We start from the raw sequence: 25,445 nt of genomic DNA, 5'->3' as shown, positions 1-25,445 counted from the left end.
CATGTTCATATGTACAATCAGTGTAATCGAAGTTATCTGCATCTGAAGCCACCAGTGGACTTAATAATAAAAGGTATTCGTGAAAATTGCCCAACAGCCGGTACTGCGGCCAGAAGAGACCTATTGTACCAGTTTCACTATTGATTAAACAAAGCCCCTTAAAGCTTTGTGAATAAAGTCTAGAACTAAATCTAGAGAAGAGTTCTTAATCTGTTCTGGTGACAGAAATTCCTTATGAAACAGGTTTCTTCTGTGCGTTATTAAAGCTGGACAGTCACAAAGAATGTGCATGGTTGTTTCCTCATCTTCGAGGCATAATCTGCATTCAGAGTTAGCAGATAATTGTAGTTTATGAAGGTGATATTTCAGACCATAATGACCTGTAATGAAACCCGTTATCATCCTTAAATTACATTTTGAGAATTTAAGAATGTTTTTGTAGGAGTAAGGTGTTATCAGTGCTTTGCTTTGTCTGAGTCCTGGAAAGTTTACCCAGTACTCTAGCCGCATATGATTTTCCATTTCCTTGATAATCTGTTTTGTACTAGCCCAGTTTATTCCACAAAAGGGTTGAGGGCCTATAAAAGCAGTTTCTGATGCAGTTCTGGCAAGCTCATCAGCTTTTTCATTTCCCAAAACTCCTCTGTGGCCCGGAACCCAGTAAAGGTTTACCTTATTCCGAGCTGCAAGTGATTGCAGAAGATCGTAACACTCAAGGACCTGTTTTGATTTGAAAGTCCAAGAAGAAAGAGCTTTAAGAGCAGCCTGGCTGTCAGAGTAAATAACAATTTTCGAGCCAGAAGGTTTTTTGATTAAATTGGATCTTACGCATAAGTTGATTGCGTGGATTTCACCAGTGGACTTAAATCATATCGCTCTTTAAAGAAATCCAAAATTTGTTGCTTGAAGACGATTTGCCATCACCACAACCCACAAAATAGTATTTAAATCAGTGATTCTCATCCGGTGGTCCATAAAATGGTTAAAAATGGTCCATTAATGAAATTTAACAGGTATAGATACATAGATTGTAGTTTGTTCTCTGAAACCTCACTTATTAAGCACAAAAAATTTCCAAGTAAATTATATACTTATTTTATAGCCTATGCACTGGTACAATTTATAATAAATTAAGCCAGAGATGCATAAAGCATATTAAAATAATCATACAGTTCATTATTTTTAAACTTTGTGGTCCCTTATAATAACAAAAATATAGTAGCAGTCCATCAAAAAAAAAAGGTTGGCAACCACTGATTTAAATAATCAATCTTCGGATTTACTATGTGTGATTGCTTAAAAAAGGTTGTAATCGGTTTCCTCACTGTAATATTGTGACTAAACTTTGTCTGAAACTATTTTCTATGAATAGCATATCTAAAAGTCTTATATATCAAAACTACAAATTAATTATAAAGAGTATTTAAAAAAACTAATATGCTAATTCTACGAGTATCTAACATTTTACAGAAACAAAATATAAAGAAAGTACGATTAACTCGTCTCGTTAAGCTGTGGACAAAACTTAAAAAAAGAAAAATTTTCTCACAATTATACAAAGTTTATAAAAAAAAGATATTGTAGTTCCGTTAATAATAAAAAACAGGTTTTTAGTCTTCAGTACAAATCTTGTATTTGTTTAATAATTTTGAATGAAAACACTTTAGCCACAATTTAGAAAATAGAAATTAGTAACCTATTTATTTGAAGAATTTTTTAATTAAAAAGAAATAATTATTTATTAATAAATATATTTATTTTTAATAAAGACATCATTTACTCTTCTTTCTCAATAGGGAACACATTCCTACTTAAAAATATAATATCCCATGCTTATCAGTATATAACCTACATTATGTTTTATTAAACTACAGAAATTAAATTTTAGAAGATCACATATCTTAAAATCAGCTAAAACTAATCCCATATCTAATTATGAAAAATCTAAATTAAAGAGGTCATCAAACTAAAGGAAATACAGCAATGATCAAATTTATGATACTTTGTTAAAATAAAGATTCACTGTCACATATAGTATAGCAAGTACTTCTAATTACTACCAGATCTTGATATTATGCCACCAAAGCCTCGTAGAAATATTAACAATATTAATTGGATGTCTCATAATTTCTACAAGAAATTTTAATGGGTAATACAAGACTTTATATAGACAATATATAGACAATGCTATATATTGTGCATTTTTTACTGATTCATAAAGGATGCAGTAAAGGATTATATATAGCGTAGCACGTATGGTAATCAGACTATACGGTTTTGCTGACATACTATATGACTACATTTTTATCAAAATTTTCTATGATCGCTTTACAAAGCCCAATTGCAGTTTAAATTGAATTCATACTGATACACCTCTGTCAAGACGTGGGTTGTCATGAACTTCTTAGTATAAACTATTGACTTAAGAAAACAAATTACATAATATTTAACATAATATTTACATAATATTTAACGACACAGAATGTTGCAGAATTAAAAATATACGATCAAAACTATGGTATTTTCTGAACCAGTCGAGATATTAAAATGAATTTTTCCTTAAAGTCTAAAAAGTTTTGTGACATTTTACCCACCACAAAGGTATTTAATTCCTGATTTAGAAAATAACGAATTTTGATTGCCTACTTTTAATTTTTTCACTTTGTCCGGGTAAACTTAGTCTGCATTCTTCTGTCTTACGGTTTCTTGCGAGGATGTAGTGACAAAACGTGGAAAAAACGTAAACTGAGGTACATAGAAAGTTGTATGATGGATTGCCACTACAACCAACCAACCAACCAATCAATGTTAATTATTTGTGATCAATTAGGTATTGGTGTGCAAACCCACCACTTCAATTTTACATAACCTAACATATCATGACACGTATCACTATTCAAATAAAACAATCCTGATGATGACTCTCAAGGAGAGTCGAAATGTAGATTATAATAAAAAATGTTAAACCTAGAATTATTTAATAAGAAGGGACCTACAGCCAGATCGAAAAATAAATTTAAATAATTTTATAAATTATTTACTTTTAATAACCTTTACTTGTAATCACCAACACACCTTCTGTTACAGTGTCCTGCCTTCGCAAGACATAAACTATCCTACTTAGGGTCGCACTTTTTCTATTCACTAAGAGAGCTAGATTCTATTTCTATAGCTCGTGTCAATGGCTTTGTAGCCAATACCAAGTGGTTATAGGGACGCGTGTCAAATTCTTTAGGGTATCACAATGGACCTCATGGTCTAAGTGAGTCTTCGGACGGCCCCAGTAACCTAACCTAACCTAACCTACTTTTAATAATCAATAATTGACGTAGCTTCAAATTATCTTAAAAGCAATCTTTAACTTAATCATTTATTGCTTTGAATACACTTCTTTCTACTGTCAGTAATGTTTATCTTTTCTATTGAAACTTAAATACCATATCTTTAGTTTTCATAAATCGATTGCATAAATCATAAAAGAGCCGTCTTTCTCAATGCACTACAAACTAAGCCAGAATAACTACTCAGTATTATCATTTTCACGTTTTAGGTAAGCCCATACCTATATAACTATTGTAGCTGTTAAATACATTTCTTCTGTGCCGTTTATGGCAGTGACGCCGCCAAACAATAAACAACTTCAGCGACTACAACAAATGCAGACTCATTGAGAGCATAGTCAGCGCAAGCAAAAACAAAGCAACAAGTCACCTTTAAGCCACACTCTGGAGTCTTTATTCGCTCTCTCATTGTCTTCCTATTAGCTCTGGAATTCTTGGCTAACTCCACCGCATTGCAAGACAATAACAAATGAAAACAGCTGCTTGCCCATGTTAAAGGCAAGACACAAACAAAACTTGTATCTTTTATATTTATAACTCTGCTCTTTTACGAGCAGTTAAAAAGATACATTTGCGGTACATTTACCTTTTGCTTTGCATTCATATCTGGCGGTTTGAAGTGTTTGGCTTCTTCTCGACTTGTTCGTTTGCTCTTTGCTAGTTGAAATTTTTCTTTTACGCGTGCGCGACGTCATCACTTTGAATTGGAATTGTACTTAGAGTTTTTGTTTATGGTTAAAAATAAATCGGCAGTTTTCATTCAATACTTCTTTCATTCTTTCATACTGACCTTCACATAGATACGTCTAAGAGGATTATATATAAAAAGTTTATTCTCATTTAATGAATTGTCTAAGTCATCGTAAACTACAATGGCAACGTTGGCGTTAGGCGCCTCTGCAGATACTCTGTGTCGAATCAAGTGCGGTGAAATTTTTACTTACGATACACAATACGAGGAATTTCACGTTGAATGTGTATTCTGTGAAGATAGACCGGTTTGTAAATTATATGAGTTTATTACGCATATGCAAACCTGGCACACCAATTGGGAAGAAACCGACGAATCCTTAGCTGCAGAAATGATAGAAAACGTAGATGAATTAGAGCAACAAGATTTGTGTATTGCAGAATATTTGGATTACACAGAAGAGGATATTTTGAGAGAACAAATTTATTTAAGCTCTGTTAGTTATACAAAAACAAGATAACTAATATTTAAATTAATTCATTTAAATTGACTTATTTAAATTACAGAATAATAGTGTAACAACATCAGAAGAATCACTGCCGCTACCTTTCGAACAAGTGCTTATCGAAAATGAGTCGGAAGCTTCGATGTCAGAAGTAGACATTGATTTTGATACTGCTAGCATTTCCACAAACTCCATAAATGATCATACTGATTTGGATTTAAATAGACAAACTACTGATAATATCTTAGATGTAAAAGAAAGCAAAAGTTATCACTTAAATATATAAAAGCTAATAAGAGTATTTTTACAGAAACAAAGTACAGAAACAAAACTTCAAAGAAAGCATTTACAAAAACTTATTGAATTATATAAAATGCAATCACGTTTATGGGATCAAACCCATCCCGAATTTAGTGAAACACGGCTTTGTCGAAAATCCTGGCATCATATCACTAATCAGTTTAATAAGTTTTGTAAAAGAAATTTTAATTTATATGAGGTCAGGATACGTATGGCCACACTTTGTTCCAGATTTTTGAAAGAACGTGAAAAAATGGACCAAGACAAGAAGAGAACATCAAAATTCGCTTATTTTGAGGAATTAAAATTTTTAGATAAACATGTAAGTTTGTTGCAAATAAAATTTGATAAAAAGGTTTTTCTAGCAATAGTAAATTGTAACAACAATATTTTATTATTTTTAATTAATTAAATTTTTAACTGACCATCAGCGGTCTTTTGAAATGATTTCGTACATTTAATTATACGTAAATAATTTTATGAGCCTGCAAGTACCAACGGTTGAATTTGTACCCTGCCAAATTTGAATTTAAAATTTTAATCAAATAAAAAAAAAAATTAAAAAAATAATCAACATCCATATATCATTACTTGGTTCACAGCAAATTCTTAAAAATCGTCGCCTCATATTTGATCAGCAGAACGAAAAATTATTGGAAATATATGAGCATTATCCAATACTTTGGCATAGAACAAAAAGACATATAAAGCAGCCAGAAAAACGTGATGAAGCGCTACAAAGTATAAGCTCCGCTCTTAAACTTACTGGTAAGTAAATGAAATCTGGAAAAATATGTAGAAATATTATTGAAAATTTGGGAGCAGTGTGAAGTATTCCAAAATATATAGTATCAACAAAATATTAATAGAAGTAGATAACACTAAAGTTCTTTTTGACAGGGCAAGGAAATGATTTTTAATACCAATAAAAATATTACCACAAAATGTGATGACTCACCACTTTAAACTAAAATGCAATTCAATGTTTCACGTACTCGATCCATTCACTTCTTTTCTTCTTTAACAAAAGTCTTCATCAATGTATTTTGCGCTTATGTTAATAAGTTTTGAATCCATAACCAATTTCTCTTAAATCATATAAGCTTCGTCATATATAAGTGTTTCGTCCACGGGAATCTATCTACTTCTTCAATATGTGTAGGATATACAATTTACTTCATTTTACGATTAGCTGTAAAAATTGAAAAATAATTGATCCTGCTTTAAACTCGTGCCATACTGCTCTATACTACTTGATTAATTCTATATATTCTAATTTCAATGATGCCACATCTACTTTGTCTGGCGTTCATTAATATACAACCATATTTGTGCTAACTTCGTACTCTGAACGAACTATATTCATAGAACCGGTTCTGATATCTCATTATATTACCATTATCTTTATTTAATTTCTAGTTGACTTAACGAAAATCGTTCTTGTCTTTAAACTAGCAGAATTACTAATTATTTTTCCTAACACCAATTTAAACAGTATGCCACCCAGACCCTTTCCTTGTCAGAATCTGTTAAAGATATTGATTGATTTGTATGATTGGTAATTGGATGCATTGGAATGAAAATTAATCAAATCATCAAAATGTATATGCGTATATATAAACATAGGAATATCTTTAAAATATATATATAAATAATAAACGTCTTATTATTTTTTTAGGAGTTCATTTATCACCATTCGCAATACAAACACGTCTTCAGACAATCCGTAAATGCTACCGCATCGAAAAAATACGTTTCTTAAATTGCAAGGTTCAACAAAGAAAATTCCTAAAACAATTTAAACATTTCGAACAAATGCAGTTCTTGGATAAGCATATAGATCCGTATGTCTGTGAGGTTTGTGGTAAAATATTTGCAAATCTCTCAAAATTTCAGGAACATATAAACAACGAGGTTCACATGGACAGCATAGAAAATGATGTGAATGAAAGGAACAATAACAATGAAATATTAGATACATCGGTTTTAAGACAGGATTTAAATTCAATTATTAAAAATGATATAATGGAAGACAAAAAAGATATGAATCAGAAACAAACTGTTTACAATAATTCAATTAACCAGGTAAATATTATAACAGTACATATAATTAAAAAAATTAAACTTTTATGAATTAGTCTACCGACCAAATACTGGACAATGAGTTATTAATTCACGAAATGTATGAAGGTATAAGGGGTAGTAAGGAGTCATGTCATGGATATCAGCATGAGACGGAATATGTAATTTATTTTTTAATAAAAATTTAAATAAAAATAATGATTTTATAATATATATAAATTCTTACAGACGCTAAATGATTCAGACAGCTTGAAGAACGGATCTATAGTACAAATACAAAACACAAATATAGGTTTAGAGAAATTGCTTGAGGATATTATGAGAGAGCAGACATTACTTGAAAATACTAAATTAAATGTTACAGAAAATAATACTGTAAGTAAGAAATATTACAATCTACAACACATCATTCAAGTCGAGTACTTATTTGATATTTATTTCAAGAAATCTTTTCATTGATTTTATAAAAAATATAAACCCTTGTATACAAACCTTTATATGACTGAATGTTTCATCCTTTTTTTAAAGATTAGTGAATCCGTCTGCAACAACACTGAAAATATATATAACAATCAAATGGAATCCTTAAATATAAAAAAATCTACTGATCATATAATACAAAACGTAATTCAGACTACATCTGCTTTTAATGACTCACAATATAAGGAATCTGTTTCACCGATAATATTTTTGGTAAAAAATACATAACAATACTATTCTTGAAAATGTTTGTACTAATTAGTATATAATTTTATAAGGTAACTCAGAACAATCTCAATAATGCTACAGAACAACTTATAGAAGATACACAGCTGCTTTCTAATATAGAAAATAGAGCGATCAATGAAATTGTAAACTTACAACAAGAACATGGCTCTACAAGTACGGAAAACAGTAACAAAGAATTAAAAGAACGGGATTTACTATTGGTATGTCCACTAAAAAATGTTATACTAAACATTTAATGTATTTAAACTAAACATTTAATGTATAAACTAGTTTTAAAATGAAGTATATAGATATGTGATTATCTTTCAAGTGAAAATATTCGCGATAGATAGGTGCGCCAGTTTTAACTTTGAACACAACTACCGGAACCGTAAAATTGCAATACTAACTGACAGTCAGGCAGCTATAATGGCACTCATGTCCTATAAAGTGACATCTAAACTAGTATGGAAGTACGTTGATAATTTGAACATACTTGGTTGGAGTAGTCAGTTGCCTTAATTTGGATTCCGGTAATCAAGGCAAAGAAATGGCAGACAAACTTGCAAGAGAGGCGTGGCTCCAATAATGATAGGCCCAAAACGTTTCTGCGGTCTAGGCAAAGCAACTCTATCCCCTTTCTTCTTAACGGCGCTGAGGAAAAGTAAAAAGAACTCTATTGTGATAGACTAACTCAATCCAACTCAGTTGGAACTCAATCCAACTCAGACAAAAGATAGTATAGAGAAGGAAGAAAAACCGCATACCATGTGCTAGGGAAGTGCCCGACACTAATATACAACCAGAAGAAACATCTAGGAGGGTATATCATGCAACATAAAAACTCAAAACTTGAAAAGACAGGCTCTATAATGTCTTTCATTAAACAGAAATTGGACTTTTACTAACTCTTTTTCATAATAATGTAGATATATGTACTATCATTCTATCAAATACTAAATTATATGTCTAAATAACGTGAAAAATAATTAACAATATTCATTTTCCAGAAAACTCCATCAAATATAGATGAAAACAGTTCGAATTTCGAACTTCGCGATGAAGAATTAAGTTCAACTACGTCAGAAACTGAATATGTAAGTGCATACTCCTAATAGTCATTAAAAACCAAAACAAAATCATTCCTTTAAAAAAAAATTAATTAAATAAATTTTTTGCAATATTTAAAATAGTAATATATATCAAATTCAAAATTATGATACAAATAAATAATGTAATTGATATAAATATTGTGTTTCACACAATATTACGCATATATGAAAAAGTAATAATAGATTAGTAACCAATGCGGAATGAAGCTACAGTTGCTAGCTGCTATATTCTATATATGGAATTATTGGACTGTAATAAGAGTCGTCACCTACTTTACCGAACGCCTATTGATTAAACTTACGTTGGACATATATACCTTTTAAGAGAAATTAAGAATCAATTGCTACCAATCTTAGTACCTGTTTTAAGTCAAATGTGTTTCTCATATTTCATGGACCAATGTATTTTACCAAGAAGTAAATAATAAAAATTGTTCAAAAGAAGACGATGTCCGACAAATCTAATGACACCTTATATTAATATGCAATTGTACTGAAGACGATACAAAACCAAATTTGTGGCATTCAATAGTCAAAGTTATGAGAATTAGTTTATTATTATTACATCGTTTCAGAATTATAATTCTTAGAAACTTTAAATTTTTTGTTCTGTAAATAAGCCAACTACACTATGCAAATTAGTTCAATATTAATGTAAGACTTCATTTGCTTGCGATTTGCATTACAATTCTATCCGTTTCTAATAGCGAAATATAAATATATGTTACTAGACAATATAATTTGAGTAATTGATATTTTCAGTATTATAAAATGGTCCAAAATTTAAAATTACGATAATCAGTATTTTACTGATTGTGAAAATTGTGTTAAATATTAGACGATCTTGGCATATTCAAAAACTATCTTATTATATATGCAGAAGTTATTTAGTAATTATGGTGCAATTAGCAGGCCGGTAATGACCTTGGTTGCAGAATGAAATCAGAGGGATAATGTTTTGAACTTCATTAAAAAAGTGGCTAAAAAATTGAGGTGCTGCTTTGTCTAATGATTTTTGAAGCGAGTCGGACGAAATGGGTTACCTTGAAGAATTTCGAGGGTGTGACAGATTAACTATTTCTTAGCAAGAGACACTAAAGAGATTACTAAAATAGACAATCTAAGCTACTTTGTAAGAGTTATAAATGAAGCAATAGAATAGCTTTTGGCAGTAGATATAAGCTTGTGGTTAATGCAATCACAAAGACCCAAATCAAATCCATCTAGTGAAAATTAATTTTGTACTAGATGGAAAAATGGTGTAATAATCACATGAAAGCAAAGACAACATATGAGCTACTCAGAGTAGCTCAACAGAGTACATTAATCTTGTTATTGAGCTGATTGTGTAAATTTAGCAAACTTTAAAGGTTCACACGCCTAAATGTGGTGTTCTATTTGGCAAATTTCACACTGAGTCAAAGTAGGGATTGTAAGTCAACACAAGTGCAAGATATTTAAGCTTATTATACATAATTTTGAAGAAAAAAAATGTATGTAGTTCATTCTTATTATTAAAAAAATTAAAATTTTATTTTTTTTAAAGGATGACAGTCTTATTGCAAAAATGGAAGCTGATAAAATTTGTTCTGATGTGCAATTAAAAAGAGATCAGGTCTGTAAAATCATATATTTGTTATAAACAAACATTAAATTAATATGTTCTATGGTGCAGATAAGAAGAAACAAAAATTTAGAAAGTTTTGCACGTCTCACTGTTGAGCAAACACATAAACTCATTTCACTCTTTCGTCAACATCCACAGCTCTGGGATCCTAATCATATAGATAGTCAATCCAGAATGCATAGACGCATTGCTTGGCGTTCCCTAACATCTAAGTTAAATAATATTTACACACTGAATTATTCATGGAAAACTTTGCAACGTAAATTAACTGACTTCTATAAATATTATAGACGTGAAAGACTTCGTATAGAAAAAGAGAAGACCGCAACCAAATGGTGTTTCTATGATGACTTTGCTTTTGCTAATGTTGTTGTAAGTACAGTTCAATATTATCGCTTAATCGAATTAACTATAACAATGTGTATTACTTAATATAGTTGAGTTCTTCACCCAGCATAGACAAAACCTTTTCCTTTAAAGAATCCAACATAAAACTTATTGAAGTTTATAAAGAAATGCCTCAACTCTGGGATACGCATCATCCAGAATACAGCAGACGCACATATCGTGCACATCACATACAAGATATGTGCAAACGTTTGTTTGAAGAACATAACATAAGAATAACATCAGAGAGGTTAAAACAACGTTTAGTCGACTTCCGTGGAAGTTATCGTACAGAGAAGCAACAGCGAATCGAAGCACATAAACGTAAAGAAGAGTTCGTTTCCAATTATGAACATTACGATGCATTGAATTTCTTGGACTTACACGTTTCACCTTTTGTTTGTAGTATATGTGGAATGGACTTTAAGAGATTACCAGAAATCACACGACACGAACGTTTAAAACATGCAAACGTTATAAAAGATCGTCGCAAATTGCCGCTATCAGCAATCGAACAGGATGCGACATTAGAGAATATATGTCACATATGTGGTATGAAATTTACAAAACGCTGTAGCCTCGTACATCACCTAAAGAGACATTTGGATCAACGTCAATTTGCCTGTACAATGTGTTCAAAAACTTTTTACAATCGCTCATCTTTAACCCAACATGAACGCAGTCACACGAAAGAATATCCTTGCATATGTGATCAATGCGGTCGTTCATTTCTTAATGGTAGCAAACTGAATGAACACATGAAGCGACATCGTAACCAAAGGGATTATGTTTGTGATCATTGCAATAAAGCTTTCTATACTGCCTTTGAACGAGAGCGTCACAAACGACGGCACTTGAATATACGAGACAAGATATGTCCTGTTTGTGGGAAGTCCTTTGTGGTTGGATCTTCATATTATACTCATCTAATGCTACATAATGATGTCAAAAAATTCAAATGTACTGCATGTGATCAGCGATTTGCGCAATATGCTGGCCTATACAAGCATCGGAAGCGGTACCATCCCAGTGATTAAAATAAGAAAACTCCTTCAAAAGTTAAAACTTCTTTTGGTTAATTATCTTTATAGTTATTCATAAGTTAAATATAAATTTTGTATAAAACTAGATTATGTTCAATTAGTAGATATTGTTAAAACACGGTAATTAAAACTAGAACTTATCATGACTTTATATACTCAATACTTTAAAAGTTAAACCAAATTTAAAATAAATAATATATGAAGAATAATAACGTTTTAAATTAGTATTTTGTGGCTTTTAATCTCGTTTATTTATATCCTAATGGCGTTTTCGATTGGTAAATCTGGATATAATCTAGATTAACTCTTTTACTAGATTTACTTTTTAAAGTGGTCTAACATTGTTTTAGTCAGTAGATACTTATATTTTTTAAAAAAATATATATATATCGAATCAAATCACACTTTATTTGTTAAGTCATATAAAACACCTTTTAATTTCAGAGTAATCATGCTACTCTAACAAAATATCTAGAGTCTTAAAAATTAATCTTGAGTGTTATACATTTTGCTCTAACTTTTCCAATCGAAAATGAAAATTACACTAAAAATGCATAAAAGAGCAACTCGATTGCAAAAATTACAGATTTACAAATCGAAAACGCCATTAAACAATATATATACGAGGGCGGTTTTATAAATCAGTGACTTTTTGAATAAAACAAATTTTTTTTCGGCAAATAAACATTTTATTTTTCTACATAATCACCTTTTAGCTCGATTCATTTAGTCCAGCGTTTTTCCAATTTTCTTATTCCCTCCAAATAATAGGTTTTCTCAAAGCTCTCAAAATACGCGTTTGCTTCGAATGACTTCTTCATTCGACTCAAATCTCTTACCGCCCAGCCATTTCTTTAGGTTTGGAAATAAAAAATAGTCGTAGGGGGCTAAATCTGGAGAATATGCTTGATGGGGTAGCAGTTCGTATCCCAATTCGTGGATTTTGGCCAGTTATGCTTAATCAGCGCACGAAATTCACTTTTTTCTATTTTCGTAAAAATTCATGAGGATGTCTGCTTTGAACGGCTATCAAATACCAACTGAACGACGTAGCTTGCTCAAAATTAAAAAGTTGCCCACTGGTAGATTACAGCTGACGGCAGCACTGTTGCATTTGGAGTAACTGCGCGGGAAATTCAAAAAGTCACTGACTTATCAAACAGCCTTCGTATATTAAACCACAAAAACAAAACATTTGTATTTTATATATATTGATATAATGGATAATATGATAATGGTTTCAGCATCTATATCTCAAAGTCACGTATCATCAACGACCAAAAACTACTCAAAACTTTCGTTACACAGATCGAAAGGAGGACAAATTAAACAGATTTCCACAAGAAGAAAAAACCAGTCAGACTCCAACGACATCATAACAAATTATACATTTAAATCTTTCAAAAAAACATTCATCCGCAACGCACCTACAGCCTTATAACTGTGGTTATAACCCACATTAAATATTGTGATAAAGATATGCTTCATGAGAAACTGGTATTGTGACTTTCGTTTGTTGTTGTAGTTGTTGTAATCCGCTGTGTCCTGCTTGTGAAGACTTTTTGGGAGATGTCGAACGGCACTTGGCCGTCGCTGGCAAGGGGACTATTTGTTGAATCTCTTGACTGGCGTCATTTTTAATGCTTACACTGATTATTTTACAAATTCAATCTTATCGCTATCAACAGTGATTTGATCTCAAAGACACTGAGAAGATTTATTTGTTGCCAAAGAGCACACTGTTTTGCTCTGATTTAATCCGATTCGAAGTTTATATGATATTGGTCATCTGCTTTATTACATTACAAACTTCTTGAGAACACTAAAATATTCTTTATTTACAAAAATGTAAAAGGTATACAAAAATGCATTGATTATAACATTTTAGCAAAAATTAGAAAATCATACATTTTAATTCATAAGAACAAAAAATAATTCAATCTTTTTAATTTTAATTTTTATAAAATTTATTTAGCAAAACGTTTCTGTTGCCGTAAACGATAGATGTCGTTCACTGGTGGCGTGGGACCCTGTGTCTCTTCATCGCTGTCTTCACCACCAGGTAATATGCGCCTACGTTTTATTCCATTACTTGAATCAGTAGAAATCATACTATCATCAACTATCCAATGTACTGATTTTGCCATATCAAATAATTTAATATCACAACCGTGCTCACCGGTGGGTAATGGAACAGCTACAAAACCGAATATGTAAAGTTTTATTAACTCAATAACGACAATAATTTATAACTCACCATCGGGTAATTTTATGCGATTGAATATATCGAAAAGCATTTCTATTGATACAAATGGTCCACGGAATGAAACAGGCGGTGGTAATTGCGCACAGAGCATTGCCAACGCAGGTGGTTGAGGAAATGTTCCACCAGCCAATGGATGCTCAAATGGACGAGCATTTAATTTTGGTTTGAATGGTATCATTTGTGCGATATCGGGCTTTGGTAAGTCTTTAATTTGTTCCACGTCAGGTTCATCAGATTTATTTGCAGAACTAGTTAAACTTTTATTTGTCATAATTCCAACGTTCTATATAAAAATAATGGCGTATATTTTTTATTATTTTCAAAAAAAATTATTTTCATAGAGTATTTTAAAAATATAAAATAATATAAAATAAACTAAAATACTAAAAGCAATAACATAATCTAGAAGTATTTTTTTTTATATATTTGCTTATTAGCGTTATACTATAAGAACTTAAAACTTGATGAATATACCTATTTATACTTATTTGTTACACATGAATAACAATATACAATATTGTTGTTCATGTGAAGTTAGTTAAGACATACGTAGGTAATGTAGGCATATGTGTATGCCGTCAGAGAATATAGATATCGTGATGTTATAAAGTATATATAAACTTTATGTTATATACTCCCTGGACTAGATAAATACATACTAAAATGCATATCAAAAACAAACATCAAAAAAACCTTTACTCACCTCAGTGTAACCAATGGACTTTAACTCAATACTTGTACAAGGGTACAAATCCAAAAATTTGTAACGATCCACCAATTGTGCTGTCTCTTTTCCTTCATATTCTTTCAACTAATATAACAAAAACAAAAAATTTTTATGCATACCTTAAAAGATATTTTATCAAACTTACGTTTTCCAAAATAGCACTTCGTCTGCGTTCTACTTTAACAATACTTGACAAATCTCCAATATTAGATTCGAATTCGAGAAAACGATTCCAAACGTCTACACTCAACTGTGGAGTTAAACCACCCGATGACAGAACACGTTCAAACAATACACGTGTGTTATTATCTTCATTCAAATGTGATAAATAATCTATATAACACATAACATATTCTGGGCTACCACCAAAACGCTTTAAACCTAATTCAAATATACGAAAAGCTATTTCTTTGTCCTTCGAGCAATAGTATTCCATTAATGCTGCAGCAACAAAAACATGATATCGAGAACGCACATCTTCACGTGCCTTTTTGAAAACTGCACGAGCGGATTTGATACCTTCAGCACGTCGCGCAAATTTCATATATTGCACATAAGCCTAAATTAAAATTTATTAAAATAAATAGATTATTTATGTTTATTCAATATTAATTAAAATATAGTTGTACATCACAAACTTACCAAAGTTGGATCTATGTCTGTTATAGATAGTAACTTATTATACATGGCATGTACTTTATCGTATTTCATGCGCCCTTCTTCAAAGTCAGCGTAAGCAAAATAGAGTAAAGCATTTTTATTAAGCACTCCATTGATTGATCGTTCCAAAATATTTGCACATTCATCGCCAAAAATCTTAGCAGCTTGTGTATCCTATGATTTGTTTAAATATATCAAGGAAAATATAGATTTTGTGTTAAAAAATTAATTGGAAGCTTATTAATATTACACAAAATACAACACAGAAAAAAACGTGATGCAGTTGGAAGCATCATTGGATTTGCATGTTTTTGTTCTTTATACCAATCAATCAATAGTATTAGAATATAAATTTATTTATAACAAATACTGTGTATAGGAGTTTAAATAATGAGGAAATAGGAATTCAAATTATACATGTAAATCCATTGATACAACACTGCATCTAATTAAATTAAATAAAAGAGTTTCATCAGTTTGTGCTGTTGCGTAAAATGCAAGAAAATTCACTTTTATTTGCATTATTTTGTTATGTTGAATTATAAACAAAAACAATTCTCTATTAACTGTTTTGTGCATTAATAAAAGTATTGATTGGCTTAACAATTCTATTTTACACAAGTAATATTCAATTATATTATTAGTCAAGAGAATACGCACTCCTTTTTCAGCTAAGACCTTTGCGCTTTGATCAAGAAATTGTGCGGCTTGATGCCACACTGCTGGGTGATGCGTTAAAACCAATAAACACTGTTCTGTGGCAAACATCACACGTCGCGTAATTAAAGCAGTATCTTCCGTACGTAAAGGATTTGATTTTTCAAAAGCAATAAATTTTTTCCACAACTCAACCTAAAGTACGTAAAATATTTCAATTAAATTATTCATACGAAAATCAAACTAAAACTAAAAATAACCTGTTTGATTTCTTCTTTTGAAAGGGTCGGCGGTATTGCAGGTAAATTGCGATTTAAACCTTTAGTCATAATTTCTAATTCTTTAGCAACACGACGAGCATTCATATAGTCTCTACATTAAAGCAAGAATTTAATTTTATAAAATATTGTAATATTGCATATAGCAAAACAAAACTAAAATACAATTTAATTGATTTCAACTTACTTTGATCTTTCAAGACTCATTTTTTCCGAAATTATTGGATTTATGTTATGCTCAAATGCTATATAGTCCTTCCATAGCTGTTCAATTCCGATTATAGGTGTTATTACAGCTTTTTGAAAAACACGTCGTACTGCTGTTATCTTTTGATTTTCTGCATAACTTCCCACCGCTTCAACGCTACGTAGAAAATTAATATAATCTTGCCATATAGAAAACGAATGCAAGTCCATGCCAATCTTTTCTAGTGCAAAATCATATGCTTGTGCTAATTTTTCTCTATTATAAGTAAATAATACAAATTATTAACTATAAAAACAAATCATTTGCATTCAACATACTTATGTGTGCTGAGTCCAGCTTTAGTTTCTTTAACATACGTTAAATAGAGCTTCCACAAATCAATATTAAGGATTTTAACTAATGAACGTTGAAATAATTTTTCCACACGTTCAAAGTTTCGCCCTTTCATTTCCTGTTCAATGTAAATCTTCCAATATCGTGCAGTGGTAGGAAACACATTAACCATTGATTCATACAGAGTACGGACATCACTGACGGGGCGCGTTTGTGATTCACGTAATAAAACTGACCAAGAATCAATATCATAAGGACGCATTTCAACCACCTGCTGGGCACGTACTAAGCGTTCGTGACCCCATTCCTATAGTTAAACAAATTATATATATAAACAATCAAATACTAAAAAATAAACAATACGTACAATATCAATTTTAATCTGGTCGCGCACAGACATCTTGAGATAATTCAATTTATAAATATGTTTTCAACAATTGTCTTATTTTAAAATAACTTATTTTAATTTAAAATTTGGTTTATAAGCGTAATATATTGTTTTTGATATTAATATAAATCTTTTTATTCAAATAATCTCCATTTACGACTAATTATGTTCACTAAAACCGCTTACTGTCAAATGTGAGAAACAATCAGCTTATGTTCGAATTTCGAAATTTTTATTGACTGTATCATTCAAAACGCATACATACAAAATAATGTAACACAGCATGTTTGAAAGGAAAATATCATATATATAACTTTGCTTATAAAATGTAAAGGAACAGTATTATATGTGTGGATAATAAAATTTATTTAAAATAAGTATATACTTGATTGTAAGAATATACGAATATATAAATAAATGTATATATTCTTATATATACTTATATATATATTTATTTTCGGTTTTTATAACAATATACTTATCTTATAAAAGATACTCAGCACTGTATAAAATACTGACATACATTTTTTGTCACGTTCTCAGTACGTTTTGGATGTCGTAATATACCTAAACCCAAGATAAAACAATGTATGTAACACATTAAAGATGTTTGAAAATATTTTTTATTACAATATAATCCATTTAATTATTGTATAAGTATAGAAAGAAACAGAATAAAATTTTTATAGTTTTTTTTTTGCTCAGATGCATTATGTAGTAAGCAAAATACGAAATACAATAATATCCATTGTACACGTGCAATTAATTTAAAGTTATAGACTATTCATAGCGTAAGTAAACTAAATTTTGATTGTATAATGCATTAGCACTATAGTTCTCATCACCAGAGTCCTGAAAAATGAATATTACATTCAATGACTACTGAAAAAGCTGCATTAAGAAGGATAAGAAAATCATTAAATACTTTCCCAGTTCATGTAGAGCGTGTAACAGAAAAAAAAAAAATAACAGCATTCGCTGTTTATCAGCTGGAGGACTTCTAACATATTGCACAACAATCCTCTTCAAAGGTTTTTATAATTTGTTCAACGAGGGATAATACTGTTTATTAAAAGGATGTAATATCATAACGGACTAATTTGACCTGTGCTTTAATTTAGAAAGTTGCCATCCTTGCTTAATGATCACGATTGAATCTTAACGTCACCATGATTTGGTTTCGCATTTTTGTCTTTGTAATTGCAATTAATTAATAAATGAAAGTGTCAAACGTTGCAATAATATCTTATATCATTTTATATTGAAACTTATAAATAATTCACATCATTATTACACAACTGCTCTATTTTAAATTTCGGTTTGTCAACTTTGTCCTAAGTACAAGTTATACCAAAGTTTTTTGTCGGACTTTTATATAAAATCGGATTATAAGCTCAACTTGCCTTTATAGCAGAGCAAGCTAAGTGAGCAAAATTACTATTAAAACTAAAATTACTTGCACAATTTAAATATGAAATTGTTACCCTTATATATAATTTAATTTATTTTATTTAAAATTTATAACAGTTTTTATCAATCGTTACCGATTTTCACCAAAAATCTGTAAAAACTTAAAAAAAAAAATCACAATGATTGAGATATGAGAGAAAGATAAATTTTATATTTACATAGAGAAGAAATAAAAATAGGTGATATATACAAACATTGTGTCTGAAATTTGTTGTCAGTTAAAAAAAAATTTAAAAATAATATATATTAAAATAAGTTATAAGTGCATTTAATTAAAAATGTAGTTTTAACTTTATTTCTTACTTTATAACTAATTTAATCAAATTAATTGAATTCCTAATTTAATAAAAAAATTTGTTAATAAATGTCTTGTGCCTCTACTTGTTTCACAAATATTTTCTGAAATTGCGTTAACGAGTTCCAAAGCATTTCTTTTTTTGCAGGAAAACATATGGGCACACACTTATATTTTCAGCAAACTATTGTGAACCCAGAGGTTCTGTTTTATTTTTTAGTTAAAAATACAACCATGTGTTTCGTTGCGAAAATTCGAATAACAATCACCCGTCAAAAAGTAAAAGAAGCAAATTAATTGCAAAGGCGATGTCGTCGTCGCGTTAGTTTTTTTTATTATTATTAACGGATTTATATATTGAAATTTATATGTCTATTTATATAGTAAATGAAATAAATTGCATTACTGATTTGTATAATAAACATTCTATTTAGTTTAGATTGCTGTAATTAATCACAAATTAAAATTAGAATAAAAAAATTAAAACTTCACTTATGGTTATGAAGGCATACTGCTGTGAGTTTGGTCATTTGACTTTCAACTGAATGTGAAAAAATATATATATTTTTTAAAAATTATGTGTTAGTTAAAATTGTGTAAAGGAAAATCTAAACAACCACTTGCCACTTAACAAATAAAACTTTGCAACGTCACTTCCACCGACGCCCCAGTGTGCCCTCTTCCCCCAAAACAAAACACTGAAGCATATCATTTTTGATAAATCTAATTCATTGTGCTGCCCCTCATTCAACACAATTTAAGAAAATTAAGTAACATAAGTTAATATAAGTGAATGTGAAAGAATTTGCTTATCGACAAAACTTTGTAGCGCTTCGATTCGATTTTTTTCTGTAAAATACTATCGTCGGTCACAGTTTAAATTCAACGCTTTTATCACAACTTTCCTGCAATGGCGAGGGGATTTGATCACTTATTCAAATTATTAATCATTGGGGATAGTGGTAAGTATCAGCAATCAAAAAGAAATTAACACTTTATTTCTTTTATTCAAATGAATTTAATTTCCTTACACATACAAAACAAATCCTCTAGCACAAGTATCTTTCATATCTGATGTTTTCAAGTTTTTTATATTTTGATTTCGTTTTTCATTAATGGAGACAATGACTAATTAACATTAAGTCTCTTTTCAACTAAATTCAGCACTCAAAAAGAGAAAATTACATTGGTATCTTGTTTTAAATATGTTATCAATAATTGTGAACATATTTTGCAGACATACAATTTTAACTCGAAAATTAAATAAAGTAAATAAATTAATTAAACACAAAAAGAAATCATTCTTTTGATAAACAAATAAAACTTATGTCTTTGTAATACAACTTAAAAAATTAATAATATTATCAATTTAATTAAAAATTAATAATTGAAATTACACATATTGCAGTGTACAATAATTTTACTTAATTGTTTAATTTAATAATTGTTAACCAATAATCAGCTTTCCTTTTTATTAATCAAGTTTAATTTATAACAAACCTCAAACTCGAACTCATTTATTGTATTAACTAAAAATATGTAATGGAATTTTAGTTTATAAAAGTGAATTAAAAACAAGTTATTTTTAGTAATTTTCATATATTTTTGATTTCATGCATTCTTCACAGTTTCACTCCATTCTTCTTTATAACTTTGGTTTGGTCGATTTTTGATTCTAGCATATGCTAGGATATAGTCAGAAAAATTTTGCTGAAATCGGGTCACATACATTCTCACAACATTTGGTTACCATCATGATATATCTGCCATATATCAGATTTTATAATATCATCTCCATTTGTTAGCTACAACAGTTGTCCATTGCTGTTTAGAGTATAGCTTCCATATGTCAAACCATTTGAACCAAAGTCCGGTGTATAATTTTTCTTTTAAATATTATCAGTGATTTCTATTCACCGGTTTTTTTTTCTAAATTTTAGTACCAACGTTATGCATCCTATAATTATACTATATACGCGCAATTTGAATTTAATAATTCTAAGATTCCGACAGTATTGAATATAAATAAACCATCGTTTATTTACAATCGTTTTTAAATTATATAAAATTTAAATTTTTTTATTATCATTGATTCAGAAAGCATTCTCAGTCTGCACTGATAATAGAAGGGTAATAGTATATACAGAAATCTTTAAAAAATCTATACTGTGAAATTAACAAAGATATGAAAAGACTGGTAATAGCAAGTGCAACAGTTACAACTGTGAAATAAAAGTCATGTGCACATTAAACGAAGCATTCGGTTTGTACTAGCGATCATATATTCGATATGATCATACATATAGCCACAATCTGACAGCGGCAGATTCACAAAGAGCTTTTAGATCATATAGTATGAATGCCATGCTACAAATCAAATGTTAGTTCCATCTGTTATGCTATGGGCCAACAGATCTATATATAGGTTTCGGTCAACTATATTAACCAATCCTAATGGTAGAGATTCATATGAATCCCTACCATGGAATAACATAAAATATTGTAAATAAATATAAGCATGTACAAGATAAATTATTACAATATACAAAAAATTTAACTATACAATTTAATTTAACAGTGGAACAGTTAACCAAAGAAATCAAGTAATGAGTAGCACTGTAGTTTAGGTTCATATCACAAATCGTGTAGTTTGCGCGTATATATATCAACTGTTTATAATGTGACAATACTCTGCCTAAATAGAATTAAAACAGTTCTTATTATACTTGATATTTTTCTGGGGCAAAGACCTGTTCATAACATGTTTGTTATAATTAATGGTAATTAAGTGTGTGAAACTAAGAATCCTCATCTATAGTCCATATTCAATATGATTATCCTACTGTTTGTATTCATGATACAAAGATAATAAGAGTGCAATAGTGTAGACATACTCTATTGATTTATGCTATCTTTTTATTTAATCTCTAATACACCCATGAATAAATTCTTAGCTTTTAACCTTAAATTGATTGTATTCGTATTGATTATGTGAATGATTTCACATAAAGGTGGTTAGCATGTGAATTAAAATAATAACCGAGTCACATCTTTCAATGCCAATTTGGCCTAAATCCATCAATATACATAGAAATCCAAACGATGACCAGCTAACAATAAAAAGTAAACTTATTTTGAAAAACTATTAGATCTGGATGGACTCCAGAAAGCAAAGAGTAGCAAACAAAAACAACCTCATATAGTAGGAGAAATTATTTTTTCGCGGTATTTGTCTACCAGCAAGGACTCAATACTCGCAGATCGTTAAAGTATGCTCCAGATATTTTTCTGCAACAGTAAGGTCACATTTCGGATGACAAACGTCTATTTTGGGACTAAGAACATCTATTTTAAAATATTACCAATAATTAATAAAGCCTCGGGATTAAATAGTGAATAGTGTGTTACGAAAATAATTTATTTTCATTATTTTATTATTTGTATTACTTGTTTCATAATAATATATATACCTACATTTAAAATTTAAATTATTATTGAATAATCGTATATATTTACGTATTTTAATTTTGGAAGATTTAAGCACTCTAAGTAATCAATGTTATAATTTAATACTGTATTATTTACACGTATTTTAGCATTTGTCTTTTATTCTTTTACTATTCACTGATTAAAGTAAAGCTTTCACCATGTAACTACACTTAATCATTTAATTAAATTTATTTCATTTGATATTATTAAGTCTTTTCCATCGTGTGCTTAACCATTTCTACTTTACTTTTCGCTTTTTGATTTTTTTAACGTGTTCCTTATATTTTTTTAGGCGTTGGAAAATCTTCACTCCTAATTCGTTTCTCTGATGATACATTCTCTGGCAGTTATATTACGACCATTGGTGTTGATTTCAAAATACGAACAGTGGTAATCGACGGTCTGCGTGTGAAACTACAAATATGGGATACAGCAGGACAGGAGCGCTTTCGAACCATCACAAGTACCTACTATCGCGGTACGCACGGTGTGATTATTGTATACGATGTAACAAATGGTGATTCATTTGCGAATGTCCGACGTTGGCTGGATGAGATACAAAACAATTGTGATGTCGTGAATAAAGTTTTAGGTAATTATTATTTTAATTAAATATATTTATATAATTGTTATAAAACAATTGCTTAAATATAAGCATAATTTACTGAATATTAGTTTCAAAAGTATGTGACCATTTTATAATGATAAGAAATAGTTTTTTAATAATTTACATAGTAATTTAACTTTATATAGTAAAGAAAATTTATATTTAGAATTTCGAATCGATTGTTTTAAAAATCTATTTCTTTGTAAGTATTACCCAAAAGTTTCAAAGTGTTTTACAAATAAAGTCTTTTAGATCACAATTCAAATATTACCCAAATAAAAACTGTAAAAGAAGAGCTTCTAAAAGATTCGTTCCAAATTTATTTTCCAATACGGGCTTCTAAAGAAGAGGTTTTGAAAAGATTACTTCGAACATGATTCGTTTTTAAGAAACCAGTTTTGTTTGATATTTATTGTCTGGTACAGAAAATCGTTGCACTTAAATATTTCTACTATATAATAAAGTTTAATCAATTACTAATATTACCATACTAATACTACTTTTTCGTACGCAAATAAACTCTATATATATTACGAATCAAGTTTTCCAAAATATTAGAACCGATTTAACATTAATTTTAATTTAGAGCAAATTTTTTAAACTACAGATTTCAGAATCCATATGTCTTCATTGAAAGATAGCAGTATATAAACATATTGTACTATACTACCTTATTTAACAATTATATGGTCAAAAAATGCTTGATGTGATATGAATTTGAACATAAATTTTTTGTGTTAATTATTATGGTTGAGTGAACGGTGTTTTGGGCACAAGGCCGCCACTTCAGCCTATGGTTAGATGCACATTCCTTATGATAGCTTGGCACATCCATTAGAATATTTTAATATCATATAAATTGTGCTAAAAATAATTTGAGATAGTGATATTGCTAAAAGCTCCATAGTACATCAGAAATAGAGATATACACAAAGACTTGAGAGTGTGCAAAAGTATATCAAAGACAGAGCGCTGAAATTGTTCGACTCTGTAGACTGCGCTCTAAACTGCAATTCTGGCACTCTCTCAAATCAAATGCAATATAGATTGCATGCGAAAGATAGGGTGGACCTTAACCTATACCTTCATTAGATCATGTGAATAACTTATTATCAGAATTCAAGAAAGCTCGTTTTACTGTGAATCATCCAAGTGGTTATAGACACTGTTGAGTAAATGTGCTTTAGACACTAACTTGCGTTTCATCAAGCAATAAAGTAGAAAAGACAGTCCAAATAATGTACTATATAATACACATTTTTTGTCAAAACTACAAAAAAATAATTCTCTATTTCAAACATATATTAATAAATTAACGAAATTTTTGTTCTTGCCTTTTCTTTGCTATTTGAGTCCATCTAACTTTTAAAAACTTTCTTTTTATCATAAAGACACGTTACTTTTGGCAAGAAAAAATTAACATTAATCCTCTATTATTACAGATTATCAGTACTTAAGATACTATTTTAATCAAACTCGTTGTTTTTTGTATAATAATCATTTCAAAAAAAATATGGTTTATTTATTAATATGTTAAATTGAAATTTTTCAGTTGGTAATAAGAATGACGATCCGGATCGGAAGGTGGTAATAACTGAAGATGCGCAACGGTTTGCGCGTCAAATGGATATTGAATTATTCGAAACATCCGCCAAAGATAACATCAACGTTGAAGAAATGTTCCTTTCGATAACAAGGCAAGTGCTGCAGCATAAATTGAGAAATGCGCAAAACGAACAACAAAAGGACACCATCAACTTGAAACATCAGAAGAAGAAAGGAAAAAGTAAATGTTGCAGTTGAAACTTGCAAATTTATGAAATATGCAATAGAACTTCTTTACTCAAAACTTTAAAAATTAAAAGAACATAAAGTTTAATAGATATTTTTTTATATATTTTGCTTCCCAATTCACGTTTTTTTTTCTTTACAAACGAATCATTTTTTAAATGTTTATTAGCGCAAATGTAATATCACTATATATAATTTTCTATATAAATTTCTGTATAAAATAAATAATTCTATTTAAATTATAATTGTTTAAATGTTTTAATGTTTGTGTGAGTGTTGATATTACTACTATATAAAATATAGTTATTATGTAGAAAACTGCTCCGCATATCTTCTAGAATTTAGCTAAACCAGAGAAATTATTGCAATCACATTGATATTTTTACTTATGCTAGCATATAAAAAATAGAAATTTTTCAATTTATGTAAATTAGAACTCACCAAAACGCTTTAAAATAACAAATTATATTTTTAATTAAA

At 29.6% G+C, this 25,445-nt stretch overlaps 3 protein-coding genes across 3 annotated transcripts; 2 read left to right on the top strand and 1 right to left on the bottom strand.

The window, feature by feature from the left end:
• The first annotated feature begins 3,989 nt into the window (after positions 1-3,989).
• On the top strand, positions 3,990-11,826 carry LOC119669655. The gene is made up of 13 exons (XM_038079643.1): positions 3,990-4,528; positions 4,599-4,787; positions 4,848-5,159; positions 5,440-5,605; positions 6,516-6,922; positions 6,976-7,080; positions 7,148-7,294; positions 7,448-7,612; positions 7,678-7,848; positions 8,638-8,724; positions 10,286-10,354; positions 10,415-10,738; positions 10,804-11,826. The coding sequence occupies exons 1-13, from the start codon at positions 4,214-4,216 to the stop codon at positions 11,788-11,790; spliced, it is 3,444 nt and encodes a 1,147-aa protein (XP_037935571.1). The 5' UTR covers positions 3,990-4,213; the 3' UTR covers positions 11,791-11,826.
• Positions 11,827-13,751: 1,925 nt separating this feature from the next.
• Positions 13,752-17,489, bottom strand: LOC119669654 (protein suppressor of forked). Its single transcript, XM_038079642.1, has 10 exons — positions 17,293-17,489; positions 16,910-17,232; positions 16,572-16,847; positions 16,367-16,478; positions 16,110-16,301; positions 15,432-15,623; positions 14,935-15,348; positions 14,766-14,873; positions 14,054-14,345; positions 13,752-13,993 (listed from the first exon to the last, which is right to left on the bottom strand). Exons 1-10 carry the CDS (start codon positions 17,323-17,325, stop codon positions 13,764-13,766), a joined length of 2,172 nt encoding a protein of 723 aa, XP_037935570.1. The 5' UTR covers positions 17,326-17,489; the 3' UTR covers positions 13,752-13,763.
• A 1,961-nt stretch (positions 17,490-19,450) lies between these two features.
• Positions 19,451-25,009, top strand: LOC119669653 (ras-related protein Rab-35). The gene is made up of 4 exons (XM_038079641.1): positions 19,451-19,594; positions 19,665-20,040; positions 22,860-23,159; positions 24,727-25,009. The coding sequence occupies exons 2-4, from the start codon at positions 19,989-19,991 to the stop codon at positions 24,975-24,977; spliced, it is 603 nt and encodes a 200-aa protein (XP_037935569.1). The 5' UTR covers positions 19,451-19,594; positions 19,665-19,988; the 3' UTR covers positions 24,978-25,009.
• Positions 25,010-25,445: the final 436 nt, after the last annotated feature.

The sequence above is a fragment of the Teleopsis dalmanni genome, chromosome 1, assembly GCF_002237135.1.
Source record: "Teleopsis dalmanni isolate 2A chromosome 1, ASM223713v2, whole genome shotgun sequence".
NCBI lineage: Eukaryota > Metazoa > Arthropoda > Insecta > Diptera > Diopsidae > Teleopsis > Teleopsis dalmanni.
Note: the sequence above shows the minus strand (reverse complement) of the source record. Positions and strands in the feature narration are given on the sequence as shown.